The 13,280-nt window shown below is 40.5% G+C and overlaps 6 protein-coding genes across 6 annotated transcripts; 1 reads left to right on the top strand and 5 right to left on the bottom strand.

The window, feature by feature from the left end:
- Positions 1-32: 32 nt before the first annotated feature.
- AK88_00178 (uncharacterized protein) lies at positions 33-1,463 on the bottom strand (the record flags this gene model as incomplete). The annotated part of the gene is made up of 1 exon (XM_012477829.1): positions 33-1,463. One exon carries the CDS (start codon positions 1,461-1,463, stop codon positions 33-35), a length of 1,431 nt encoding a protein of 476 aa, XP_012333252.1.
- Positions 1,464-2,501: 1,038 nt separating this feature from the next.
- On the bottom strand, positions 2,502-3,065 carry AK88_00177 (uncharacterized protein; the record flags this gene model as incomplete). Its single annotated transcript, XM_012477828.1, has 2 exons — positions 2,502-2,716; positions 2,909-3,065. 2 exons carry the CDS (start codon positions 3,063-3,065, stop codon positions 2,502-2,504), a joined length of 372 nt encoding a protein of 123 aa, XP_012333251.1.
- A 1,050-nt stretch (positions 3,066-4,115) lies between these two features.
- Positions 4,116-5,387, bottom strand: AK88_00176 (uncharacterized protein; the record flags this gene model as incomplete). The annotated part of the gene is made up of 4 exons (XM_012477827.1): positions 4,116-4,301; positions 4,519-4,689; positions 4,938-5,055; positions 5,245-5,387. The coding sequence occupies 4 exons, from the start codon at positions 5,385-5,387 to the stop codon at positions 4,116-4,118; spliced, it is 618 nt and encodes a 205-aa protein (XP_012333250.1).
- Positions 5,388-6,534: 1,147 nt separating this feature from the next.
- AK88_00175 (uncharacterized protein) lies at positions 6,535-7,800 on the top strand (the record flags this gene model as incomplete). Its single annotated transcript, XM_012477826.1, has 1 exon — positions 6,535-7,800. The coding sequence occupies one exon, from the start codon at positions 6,535-6,537 to the stop codon at positions 7,798-7,800; it is 1,266 nt and encodes a 421-aa protein (XP_012333249.1).
- A 619-nt stretch (positions 7,801-8,419) lies between these two features.
- On the bottom strand, positions 8,420-10,520 carry AK88_00174 (uncharacterized protein; the record flags this gene model as incomplete). The annotated part of the gene is made up of 4 exons (XM_012477825.1): positions 8,420-9,700; positions 9,828-9,860; positions 10,112-10,173; positions 10,394-10,520. 4 exons carry the CDS (start codon positions 10,518-10,520, stop codon positions 8,420-8,422), a joined length of 1,503 nt encoding a protein of 500 aa, XP_012333248.1.
- Positions 10,521-11,948: 1,428 nt separating this feature from the next.
- AK88_00173 (uncharacterized protein) lies at positions 11,949-12,668 on the bottom strand (the record flags this gene model as incomplete). The annotated part of the gene is made up of 2 exons (XM_012477824.1): positions 11,949-12,167; positions 12,315-12,668. 2 exons carry the CDS (start codon positions 12,666-12,668, stop codon positions 11,949-11,951), a joined length of 573 nt encoding a protein of 190 aa, XP_012333247.1.
- Positions 12,669-13,280: the final 612 nt, after the last annotated feature.

Raw genomic sequence — 13,280 nt, 5'->3', positions numbered from 1 at the left:
GGATAGCATCTTTCCTTCCTCTGCACTCTCCACTAAAGGCGTGGCTTCGTCTCAAGCGAAATGTTGGACACACTCTTCAGCGCCTGTAACCTTCCATGGCGCCCCACACGGATGTTAACCAAGCCCTTTTTACCAATATTGTAAAGAGTGTGCGAAACGCCCTTGTAGTAATAAGACTTGGGGCCATACTGATAGGAGCTAGGTTCTCCTGAATTTTGATAGACAAGAAAAGGGTTCGGTTCGATAACCCTAGATGCTCTCCATTTAAACGGCCTAATATTGCTATAATAATGTTGAAACTTACGCCTGATAATGCCATGATATTTTCTAAAAGAAATTTTGTTATGCCTCCTACAAAAGTGAATTACATTGGATGGAATTTCCAGTAGTCTCCTATTCACAACATTCCAGTACTTGGGGGCAGGAAGAACTTTTTTATGAGGAAGATAATTTCTGGATACGTCTTCAAGTGCCTCACTAAAAGTTTTGCATGTATTTATATCCTTATCAACAATAGAAATGGAGTTCAAATTGTACAGGGGGACAGTGGCACCAATTTGTAGTATCGATTCGACTGCTTCGTCCAACAGTATGTGACTGGAGCTGCTTGGTGCGTAGCCATAAATGCCGGATGCCATATCGGGTAGGATGACGGAAGAAATACACAATTCATTTAGTTGTTTTAACGCACTAGAGAAAGAGTATCTTAACTTATTTGAAGACACATAATTATTTCCTTGCCAGAAATATGGCATTATTAAAAAGGCCAGTAATTTTACCTTGTCGCTAACGTTATGAGGCTTAGACAAAATAACATCTCCTACTTGTAACGATTTTGCATTTTCAGCCATTTTCTTAAACTCCTTTTCACTGCTAAGTTTGTCTTTGCTTCCCGATAAGTATTCTTCTCTGTGTTCATTTAATACATCTATTCGTTTCTTAATTAGTGTCTTTATGGTGATAAATATTTCCTTTACTAATTCTCGCCCACCTCTGTGTAGTACATACGCACCAAATCCACTTAGAGGAACAAAGTTTGACACCATTGGGATCAGCATGCAGTCCGCCTCCTCCTCCAGTATGTCGTTATGTACTACTCTTACACATCCGAATTCATCTAATATCATTCTTTTCATTTCCTGTTGATACTCACCCTTTTCTGATTTATGCAGATCTAACAAATCTACATCATCGTCCAAGTTTTCTGTTACCTTGGATTTATCATCTGAGTTTGAACTTGCACATCTTTGAAAGAACAAATCATTTATTTCGCTTTTTTTGTTCGGGAAAATTTCCTTCATTACGCTTCTATTCTTCCCTTCCAGGATATCTAACGATTTTATATAATCTTCATGGTACTTGAGAGCCCGGTCGTTTATCGTTTTCAACTTTTTCGTCAAATACGAACTCCCAAAGTATCTCCTTCCTACATGTGTAAAGCTTAGCCACGCTGGTGCCTTCATCCTTTCTACATCGTTGTGGCTCTTCGCTTCACTCCCATCACGTTTTCTCTCCCTGCTTCTCCTCCCATTTAGCCCCTCTGAAAGGGGAACCTCTTTGATGATAACTTTGCTTTCACCTGTTTAGAGAGAACCTTTGTTTCACCTCTTCGGTGAAAATTGTTCTTTTTCCTCCTCTGAGCGAATGTGTGGCTAGCACCTTTTTCGCCTCAACACTTTGCGACGATGCGACAGTAGAAAGTAGTGAGCCACATGGAAAATTTTACAAAAATGTGCTTTTTTATAAAATTAATTTTTGCTCATTTTAATACCCCTTTGGAACTTCTGAAAACATACAGAAAGGAAAAAACTTCCGACACATTCAACGGGGTTACAAATGGAGCCACACCTGGTGGTTATTCAGTATGCTATACTTCTCCGATACGAAGTAACTCACTTTCCTGCGTTTTTTTTTTTTTTTTTTGGCAAACACAACGAAATGGAAGCTACAGCAGGATTCACTCCTTTACGATTTTGCGGATGTACCACGTACCCGAAATTTGCAACTTAAAATGTGATCAGTGCAAATATCTTATGTGTTACAGTGCGTCACACTGCGAATGGTTCAATTAAAAAAAAAAAAAAAAAAAAGGGGGGGGGAAGGGACACATTCCAATAGTGTATAATTATAAATGTAGAGAAAACGTAACGAAAATAAAACATAAAAATTTGTAAAAATGGATGGGCGAACATGTGCCCACAGTTGTGTGGCGTCCTCGGGAGGACAGGCCTTTTCGAATCAGGAGGCTTTTCTCACCATGTGTGCCGATCAAGCGCGAGCGGCTTTGCAGAATATGTTAGAACAGTATCCTCTACCGCGACAGTGTGTGTGAATGTTTCTGCGTACGGAAACATGTGCCCTCGTTGCATTCCACTTTAGCCACAATTCAAGCTGAACGGTTATAAAATTTACACAATGTCGACCGGGCCCTCCACTAGAGTGCCCCGCCAAACCTGTAAAGCTACGCCAAATTTGCGTATCTCCCACTTCAAAGAAACGCATCACTGGTCGATTACTTTCCTGTACCCATTTAACTCAAACACTTTAATGATGTCTTTAATTGCGTCACTATTATTTAACCCTTTTATGCCATGCTTTGAAAATACCATACAGAGATCGTTGGACAAATTATTAATCCCACCCTCAGCATCGGTGAAATTGAAGTCTGGGTTCAGGTCTGGGTTATTCTTGAGTAAATTTCTTAGTAAGGCTTCATCTAAGGAAAAGCGTCCAGAGGGACGGGGGAAAATGCACATATGAAATGAGAGTAAAAGGGGGACACACATATGGACTCTCCATAGTGCGTGAACTATGCCATATAAGGAGGAACAACTCTGTGAGCATTATCGTCGTATGAAAAATCTTCACACCAACACGTTTCATCAAGTGTCGATTGCACGAGTTGTACCTTCCTTCTTAAAGTATATGGACTCATCGGCCTTTCTATTTCCATCTAAGAATTTCACGCCGCCAAATTTCTTCCTACACATATATTTTATTTTAATGGTAACATTGTCATTTAGTTTATTTTTGACAAAAAATTTTCTGGCGAGTGCAGGTACCATTATAACCTTGTGTGCTTCAACGTTGCGTAGATCGGCGGGACGCGATGAGTGCGAACTCGTGGCCAAATGTAGGAAATGAGAAACGATTATCCAAAATGGGTAAGGGTTGAGCACAAACGAGAAGCGCTCTCCTCAAATCAGAAATACTGGCTACCAACAAAAAATGTTCACCACACATGACATATGCGATATGTTCAAGGACGAACGCTAAAAACCAAAGCGCGAACGAAATAGGGAATTCTATTTTTCCAGCACTCAACTTAAAAACATTAGACGATGCAAATTTGCAATTGCCTTCGAAAGGAACCTTTTAACTTGTTCCAAATTTAAGAAAGAAAAGAAAAATTTACACGCACATGTGACAAAAAAAAAAAAAAAAAACAAAACTTAAATTTTGGGCAAAAGAATTTCTTTTTTTTTATATTAAACTTACAAACCATGCAAAAAAAATTGGGAGATGCATAGATAAAAACATATTTTTATATCTCTCAAGAAAAAAAATTGCCTACGTCGATGTACGCGTTCTGTGGAAGAATCCCATCACAGGAATTGTAAGCTCGTTCTTTTCTCATGCAGGTGTAGCAATTAATTTTTAATCGCTTCACGCCGTAGAGTTAACAACATTTGCATCATATCCTCCTTTTTTTATTATTCTATTGTTTTTTTTGTGTTTTTTTTGTTTTCTCATTGCTGGCAAAAACAGATCCATCTTTTGTCGCAATACAACCCCGCTATGATTATGCCGCCATTTCACCAGTTGGGAAAAATGTTCTTAAAAGTCACAGGAAAAAATTAAAGTTTTTCAAAAGCTATAACACAAAAACATGTTTTTATATGGAGTACAGTTTAAGTCAAAATTCGTTTGAAACATTCCACGAATATGCGCATATGTGTGTGTATATTCACCGTGATGTGCATATGCCAAACATACACATACATTCACGTAGGTGTGTATGTCCTGACGTATCTGCGATGAGCGTATATAAATATAAACAGGAACGAAAACTGAGCGAAACACTTGTACATGTCGTCGCACGGCCAAAAAACACACTAGACGATAGTTTTTATGTCGAAAAAGGATTTAATGTAGAATATATGAATTATGGTTAACGCAATTAAAAGTATTATTTGTACTTGTGACCACAGAATTAATTTCGAATTCATTTTTTCGTTAAATTGCTTATACAAGTCTGCTGTCTCCATCATTTTTTCTTGTTCTTCATAGACTTCAAAAAACTAACAACATGGGAAGGGTGGGGGAATAAGAAGTGCTAATAACGTGATTGCCACAAAAAGGGAAAAACGAATGTTACATATTTATGTAGACGCACACATAAATATAAAGCAAAAAAATAAGCATGTACACGCAAGGGTGTACAGAAAAGAGAAGAAGAGAAAACAATATATGAAAACAAGTCAGGTAAAAAAATGCTTAATTTCAAATTGTCCTTACTTGTTCATACAACTGGGATACTTGGTTATTTATTTTTTGTACATCATCTGCTGTACCTAACTCAGCGTCAGCAGCGTCGTGACTTTCTTTTACCCTCAAAGTGAACATTACTGTTATTTCTGTTTTTTTCTGATTCGCGTAGCACAAGGAATAGATGCCAGGTTTTGCAACCTGCATTTTGTGATTTGTCCAGGTGAAAAAGGGAAAAATGAATTAATAAGAAAGTTGTTCTTGTATATGAAATGTGTATACGTACATCCATACACATACACACAAGTGAGCATGTACATGAACATCTGGTCCCGTCGTGGACACACTTTTGAAAGGTGCTCCGTGTTCCAAACGGATTCAAATGGCACGGTAAAACATTTTCAAAGTGAATAGTCATTTAAAACTTGTTCTACTTCCGGTTTACTCACCTTAACCTCGAACTTGTCCTGTACATTTTGGGACGTGAAAAGTTTCTCCCTTTTTTTGTCATTTCTGTTGATTATGTACACTAAACATAATGCGCTTTTGTCTATTATTTCATACGACCTGATAGGGGGGAGGTAATGGTGGGCGCGTTCAAGTGTCTACCATCCAGTATATGCTAAGTAGGATTATACGTACGCATAGGTAACACTGTATAGATATGTGATTATGTGTGTACCATCATGCACATATATGCCCACGCCACGCCCCGGTTGGAGAGGCGGAAAAAAGCAATTTATCCCTCATGCCTACCCAACAATGATGTTATTTTTGTCAACTCGGAAGTGAAGGCAATCCTTTTCCAGGGGACCTATGATAAGGTGAGTGCAGCGCGCTACGTGCAATAGGAACACCAGCAGGAGTGACACAACAACGGGGCTTTTTGTAAAGGCCATTTTTTCACTTCACGTCCTTGTCTCGTCACATACAAGCACATGTATGCATGTGTGCATGTACGTGTGGGGATTTCCAGGCCTGCGCGATGGCACCCTAATTTCGGTAGCTCCTGTATCAATTACCCTAAGTGGTGTGTACACCCTAAATGTGCGTATGCGCATACATATGCACACTCGCGTTTCACTCTGCTGCTGCGATAAAGGGGTGAACTGAATGTAGCTGTACCTCTGAGTGTTCACAGTACCGTCCTTTACAAACGCGCAAACAAACGTGATCGTGCGTAACCGCTTATAAACCAGATGTGTTGAAAAAAAAAAAGGAAATTTCCCGCACAAAATGAATACACGAACAAGCAGCACAAACTGGCCCACCAAAGAAAACAGAAATAAAATCAACTAATTTAATGATTAACTGATTGGCAGACTACCTAGTTGCAATGCTGCACTCGCATTCGCCGTGCGTTCCTGCAAAATATGTAACATATTTGTACAAAATGAAGAAAAAAAAAAAAAAAAAATTTTACACTTCAATGGTACATATGATGGGGCATTAAAATGAAATCCGCGAGAAACACTAAAGCGGAGAACTGTTTACATGAATATCAGCGTGGCGGACGTGCGCGACAATTTAGCCAGAGGTGTGCATTTATGTATGTATCTTTTTTCCCGGGATACAGTTTAACCAAGTAGCATAGGGCGAACGCGTTGTGCACCCCCTAACTGTGAGGAATGGAATGCGCCCTTTAGCGTGCTATGTGCCCTACAATAACGAGTTAGCACCATGCATCCATGGCGCCCATGTCGGACCTGTGTGGTAGCCGCGTTGGTACAACGGTGGAACAGTCAGTCAAGGGGCAACGCGAAACACAGATAAGGAACAACTTTTCAAAATTGAAGAAAAATGCAACAGGAAAAAATAAGGAAAAGCAAAGCATAGAAATACAAAGCATAGCAAAGCAAATTAACATAAAATTAGATGAAACGCAGAGCGCAACGGCGGCGCGGCGAAAGAACCCCCGAGGACCAACCACGACAACGGGGCTGTTAACATCAGAAGATCCATCACTACTTCTCTACAAAGCGAAGAACACACATTATACAAACCTCACGCACACGCACGCCGAAAGGAGACCGATAATCGTGCAAGATGAAGCAGCTAATGAATGTAGCCCGTAAAAGGTGGTACTCATCAGAAAGGACGCAGAGCGCGAACCCACTAATCCTAATTTCGAACAACCAAAATATACATTTTAATTTATCCGTAGAAAATTTTCTACTAAATAATTACAGCGACTTGTTGAAACACTTAAATGTGAACACAATTGAAAAGTTTGACAACCCTGTTCTGTTCTTATGGAGAAACAACCGATCCATTATAATCGGAAAAAACCAGAATATTTGGAGCGAATGCAATTTAGAAAATATAAAAGAAAATAATGTCCTAGTGGCTCGTCGATTCACAGGTGGAGGAGCAGTCTACCACGATCTACAAAATCTTTGTTTCACCTTTTTAAATAATACTCTAAATACAGATAACAATTTCTCTATCATTTTAAACACATTGAAAAGGCACTTTGGCATTGATGCGAAAAAGCAGGGAAGAAATGACATAACTGTGAATGATCGAAAGTGCTCAGGCTCTGCTTTTAAAAAAATCAAAAATGTGTTCCTGCACCATGGGACTATAATGGTGAACCTTCAGAAGGACGTTTTAAAATTATACTTAACTCCGGACAAGATTAAATATATAAAACACGGAGTGTCTAGTGTCAATGCTCGAACCATCAACTTGAAGGAGATAAATTCTAATATTACTTGCCAGAATTTATGCTGCGCGCTAATTAAAGAATTTCACGCGTTTTACAAAAATGCAGTCCTGACCGAGCAGGGGGAAGAGAGCCACGCTGCGACGCTAAATGTAGAAGACTACACAGGTGGGGACAAGGGTGTCACTCCACCCGAACAGCCCATCACGCACCTAAAGGAAGGGGAAGTGGAAAAGAGCCTAGACAATTTAATCGATAACTCGTCCCCTATTTCAACCCATTTTAATATCCATTACATAGACACAAATGAAAGCATTACGAAAAATCCAGAATTTTTAAAATATTTTAATCTGCTCAAGGATTGGGATTGGTGCTATGGAAAAACTCCCAAGTTTCAAAACCGATTATGTAAACAATTCAGTTTTGGAAAGTTCGAGGTTTTTTTCAACGTATCTGAAGGGATGATTAAAGATGGAAACATTTTTTCCGACTGCCTAGACGTCAATTTAGTGGAACAGTTAAAATTTATTTTTAACAGCGATGTTAAATATTCGAAGGACAGCGTTGCTTCTTTTTTACGCGGTGTGCAAGTAGAGAATAAGGATACTCTGGCGGAAATTACCGAATGGATTTTACAAGAACTTTGAGAGGTACAGTGTTCGCGGTTGGGTGTGCACGGAAAGCTGTACTTTTGTAAGGTTTCTTTTTGCCCATGAGTTAGCATAACCTAGGGGGTGTCTTAATGGGGCCCATCATGCCCGCGTCCCGCATGATTACACATGTGAACAGTGTGAATGTGACATTTTGCTGGCAGTATATATGTGCCTCCATTTTAATCAACCGCCACTTATTTAATCCACATACTTTAACATTACACTAAGGGCGAGTTACAAAAAAAAAAGAAAACAACGCGCACATTTATACATGCACGTGTTTGCAACTTATACGAATTAAAGAAAGCTAAAGACAAAAAAAAAAAAAAACGTAAACATTAAAAAGAAGCAGTGGGGGAACATCGTTTTGGTTAAAAAAGACAAGTATACGTGAATGGCTCGACGAGCACCGCGTGCACATGCCATACTACCGCTGCTGTTGCTGCTTCTACATTTATGTTGCGTACTGCGCACTTCGACGCATTCGGCCTTTCGTTTCCGCCCATATCGGAGTTTTCCATGTCAAGTATATTTATTTATACATTATGTACATTTCCCATTGCGACCACTTAGCCTCCCCCGGCAACCCGCCTCCTGGCTGTCCCCCAGCCATTCACCTCCCTTTTTTTTTTGGTCTGCCCCTTTTTTTTTTCCCGGCTTTTTTCTGAACCGGGTGCGCGTGTTCCCCGGGGGCGTCATTGTCACCGATGGTTTCATTCGTTTCGTTCGTGACGTTGGCTTCGTGCACTTCTTCCAATTCGATGGTTTCATTCGTCTCGTTCGTGATATTGGCCTCGTTGTGCTCGTTGGCTTTGTCCAATTCTATCGTCTCGTTCGTATCGTTTCGCTCACCTGCTTCATCCCCGCTATGCGCTTCGTTCGCTTCGCTGGCCTCCCTACATTTCGAGTCCTCCTGGCCGGTGCTTCCCGGGTAAAATTCGTCGCGGCCTATACTGTCCCCCGCAGGGCAGGTATTACCCTTTTGCAAGGTGTTCACGTCGGAGTCGTTACTGGTGCTTTTCTTGGGGGTGCCCTGCGTATCTTGCTCTTCCTCATCAGTGTAGTGACTTCCATTGGGGGATTTCGTTTCCACGATATTTTCCTCATCTTCCTCGTTTTCCACATCTTTCCCGTTGTCTTCATTATCCTCGTTTTCTACATATTTCTCGTTTTCTTCATCGTTCTCTTTTTCTTCATTTTCCTCGTTTTCCACATATTTCTCGTTTTCTTCATCGTTCTCTTTTTCGTCATCTTTCTCGTTTTCCACATCTTTCTCGTCATTCTCGTCTTCCTTGACTTCCTGCTCTGCACGATCTGCGTGGTTCACGGCGTTCTGCGCTACCGTAGCTTCTCCCTCTCCCCTGTTGCGTCTGCGCACGATTTCCTTCAAGTTTTGAAACTGACGCACCCAAGGCTCTTCCTCAAAGTCCACCTCATAATTCGATTCCTTAATAGCGTCTATTTTTTTTCTAATAAAATTGTCAGTCTCCTTTTGCAGCATTTCTGTTTTGGAGTTAAATTTAAAAGGGCACCAAAAAATGGTTGGTTGACAATTCGTACTTATGAAATTCTTCATTTTCTCGTAATGATTAATTAAACTTAATTTCATCAATTTTGCTTCGTCTATTTTTATGTGAGAGTCCGCATTTTTTATTTCCTTCATGTGTGTAATTATTTTTTTCTCTATATCTTCAAGTTGGTATTTTTCAAATTCTTTTTTTTCTTCCTGTAATTTTTGTTCCACTCTTTTATTTTGCATTTGTTGCCTGATGACGGTTTCGTTGCTTTTTTCTTGTTCAAGGGCATCCTTCGCTTTTTTCAGGTGCTCAAACAGCCCCACTTGAAGAAGCCTCCTGTTTCTCGTCACCGTCCTTTCATCTTCCTCTAGCTTGGGCTGCAAAGTTGGTGAACGGGGGGAAACCGTTTATTCCTTACGCCGCCAACAACCCATCGGTGTGCATACACGCGAAGCAGGTGTTACGCTTGTATGAACACGTCCTGCCACTAGCTTCTTAACTTACCCGCTTCTCTACCCTGAATTCGGGAAAGTCCTCCTAAAAATTGGAAAAATTGCAAAACATGGTGCAGTACATGAATTGGTCAGTGGACAATTTTCTTTAATGATTTATATGAAATGGGTGCGGGGACAGAGGTTCCACCTCAGAATAAGGCAAGGTTTCCCCTAATGTTGCAGAGTAGTGGGATGTTTGTTTGTCCTCGATGGAACCCCACGCCAACCGAGTGAGATTAGAAGGTATTCCAAAAAAGGTGCTTAGGGAAGACGGCACCAAATATGGGCACTTACCAAGTTTTCCTCGAAGAATCCCCGCTTCTGTCTTTCTCTTCTGTTAAGCTCACCTTGTTCATCTTAAAAAAAAAGAAAAAATATACCAAAATGGGAAAAACGGAAAATAACATTGAACAACACGGGATAATATGAAACAGAGTTAATGCGCTAAAGTTGTAGATGGAAGCAAATTCAGAACAAACAAACTGCCAGTGGGTAGGATCCCCTGTAGTAGTGGTGGCACACTTTTTCAGCAAAGCGCCATCCTCTCCCTCAGCTTCGCTGTGTGTCGTTACATACCTGAGCACAGGTGCGACAACCTATTCAAGTAGTTCAAAATTTTCGTTTTAATGGCATCTCTCTCCAAATAGTTTTTTTTTATGGTTAACTTCAGTTTATCTTCTTCCGATAAGTAGCTTTTCATCATAATGCTGAAGTATGTATTTTCCTCCTTTTGTCCTCAGGGCATATTTCTGAGTCCCCTTGGAAACGAATGTAGCGCCTAGGCTCTACTGCAATATTCTTATGAGTCAATAATTTTTTTTTTGTATGATCAGATCAGGTGAGTTTCTTCCCCTTCTTTAATGTAGGTAACCATTCGTTAGTGGTTCATTCGCTCGCATACGTAACGTGTATAACATTTATGCAGAAGCATAAGAATGCGCTTCTTACCATCTCCCTCTCAGATTGTTTGCGTGCCTTTAGCTTATTTAAAAGTTTGCAATGGCCCGATTTTCAAAAACTTATTCCTCGAGATGATTTCCCTGTTTCTAGTCCCTAGCCTCTTTTTTTTTTTTTTTTGTTTTTTTGTTTTCGCAACGGTTTCTGCGCGGGTGTACTATCATGCCCGGGCAATAAAGAAAAAAAAGAACACACATGAACCAATGCGCACATGCGCGTCCGCGAGCATATGGCCTAGGGACAACATTCCGGGTGTTCTTTCTCATATACGCGGGAGTAGTATAGCCTTCTCACTTTGCCATTAGGCTATTTGGCCACTTTGTCATTTTTTTCCAAGTTTGTAAATTTTATTTTTGCCTCCAAACATCTCTACCTGAGCCATTTTGCTCCCTGGTCGGGGTACCGTCATATATATTGGGAAACCCAGATTCAGGCAGCCCAAAACGACTGCGCCTGTCAAAATGGCGCAAGGGGAAATTAACAACCACGTGGAGAACTCATTTACTGAAGGACATAGAAAAAATTGTAAAGTGTGACGTTATGTGGCATTAACTTTGTTTTTTCTTTTCCCTTCAAATGAGTTATGCCACCGTGAAGTGTAATCATGGACATGCATTTCGTACTTCCAATTCAGTGCACATTTTTTCCAGCTGAGCAACACGTCGCGTTAAAGGAGCAAAATATGTGCCAAATAAAACCGTACTTTACAATTGAACACAGCGCACAATTTTTTTTGGCGACGCAAGACGGAAGAAGGACAAATCAAAGAGCGCTACCCATGGTCCTTTTGTTTTCTCGCTTTCACCGCATGTACGGCTTAAAAAGAAAAAGAAGTTTTATACTTAAAAAGGGGAAAAGAAAAAAAAGGCGGTGTATAATATATGGATGGGGACACGTACACATACATAGTGAAAAGAAATTTGCATTCAGCTAGATTTTGTTTCCGCTCATAGAACAGAATCGGTTTTCGCCCCCCATCCTTAAGCACCACTTGGTACTATGGTGTACATGTTTCTGTTGAAAAATGTTGCTATCAGTGTTGCCACACGATTACTACCTTTCGTTTTCGCAGCACAACTAATGCCTCTCAATTTTGCTTTATACCTTTTCACCGTTCTGAGGCGTGGAGGGCCATCACGCAAAGGATGCATCTGGCGGTTACACCCACCGCGCTTCACACCCCATTGGTCCCAGTTTCTATCTCGGGTATATCCCTTTTGTCCAGTATGGTGACTAAACTCTCCCTGCACATTTTCTCCTCCTGTAACGTCTTCCTGTTATTCAAGCACTTGCCACCGTATATCAATATCTGGTTGTCTTCTTTTATTTGCAGAATTTTCTCTACTTGTTTGTGCAGCATGCCGACTGAATCCATGTGGTTGAGTTCGATGCACTGCGTGGGACAGTTGCATGAAGGAAAAGGAGGGTACGCCAACATGTATTCAGGTGGTTAAAATGAATATGCTCATGTAGGACCGCATGAATTTGTATTAACTAGTGACTCCGCGGTATATTCTGCACGACCGCGTACCCTACTTACGTGCACCTTCCCGGACTTCTGATGGAAAAGATAAATCAAATAAGGCAAGGGTGCGGGTTCAGGCAAAATGTAGATAATTTCACCTGAACAAATATTATAGTGTGCAAACGTGTTATCAAGGTCCATTAGGTGGCTTCTAATTTGGTAAAGAAAACCATCCGGGCCCTTAAGGATCCCATTGCGCGTAAGGACGTCCCGAATTGTCTCATCTTTGTGATACTCCAATTTTTTTACAAAATTATTGGAACCCTTTATGTAGACTACATTTGCTTCTTCGTTACTGCTGCTGGCGCATATGTCTGTAAGTTCATCCATTACTGACGTAGAGGCTTCTTCACAGATAGTGTTGAGCATTTCGGCCGGGGGGACAAATATAAATGCATACACATGAATAAGTGTAACATATATACACAGGAATGACAGCTTGGTATTTCCCTTGCTTGGAACTTGATATGCAGTGACCCTGTGGCCATAATAATCCCTCATGGACAGAGGCGCCGCTTCTAGGGAGGAAGAGAAAAAGGGCAGAAAATTGACATTTTGTTTTGTTAATTACCACTTATTCGCACACACGCATGGTCAAAGCAAAGTACAGCACACGGGGTCGTCTTTATGACGTGACCGCAAAGAGACAACGGTTGGCCCACATTCCGTGCGCCCTCAAAATGAAGGTGTCCTATATTGCATATCATTGAAGTGTCACCCCTGTACATGTACTCCCTTTCACGACACGTGTACTCTTAAATAATCAGTTTGTAGAGGAAGATGAATAAACAATACGATGTGTTGCAGATGGTGCTTTCGCATGAATCATAACTCTACAGAGCTGTGTATATTTCCTATTCTGTACATCATGCAAAAGTTAAAAGAACAAAATTATGCTTTCCACTTATTGTGCTACTTGCATGTGTATCTTCGCAATCCCTGCACATTTTTTTTTTTTTTTTTTTTTTTTTTTTTTTTTTT

Source organism: Plasmodium fragile (genome assembly GCF_000956335.1).
Source record: "Plasmodium fragile strain nilgiri unplaced genomic scaffold supercont1.2, whole genome shotgun sequence".
In the NCBI taxonomy this organism is placed as follows: Eukaryota; Apicomplexa; class Aconoidasida; order Haemosporida; family Plasmodiidae; genus Plasmodium; species Plasmodium fragile.
This window is presented reverse-complemented; position numbering and strand designations above follow the sequence as displayed.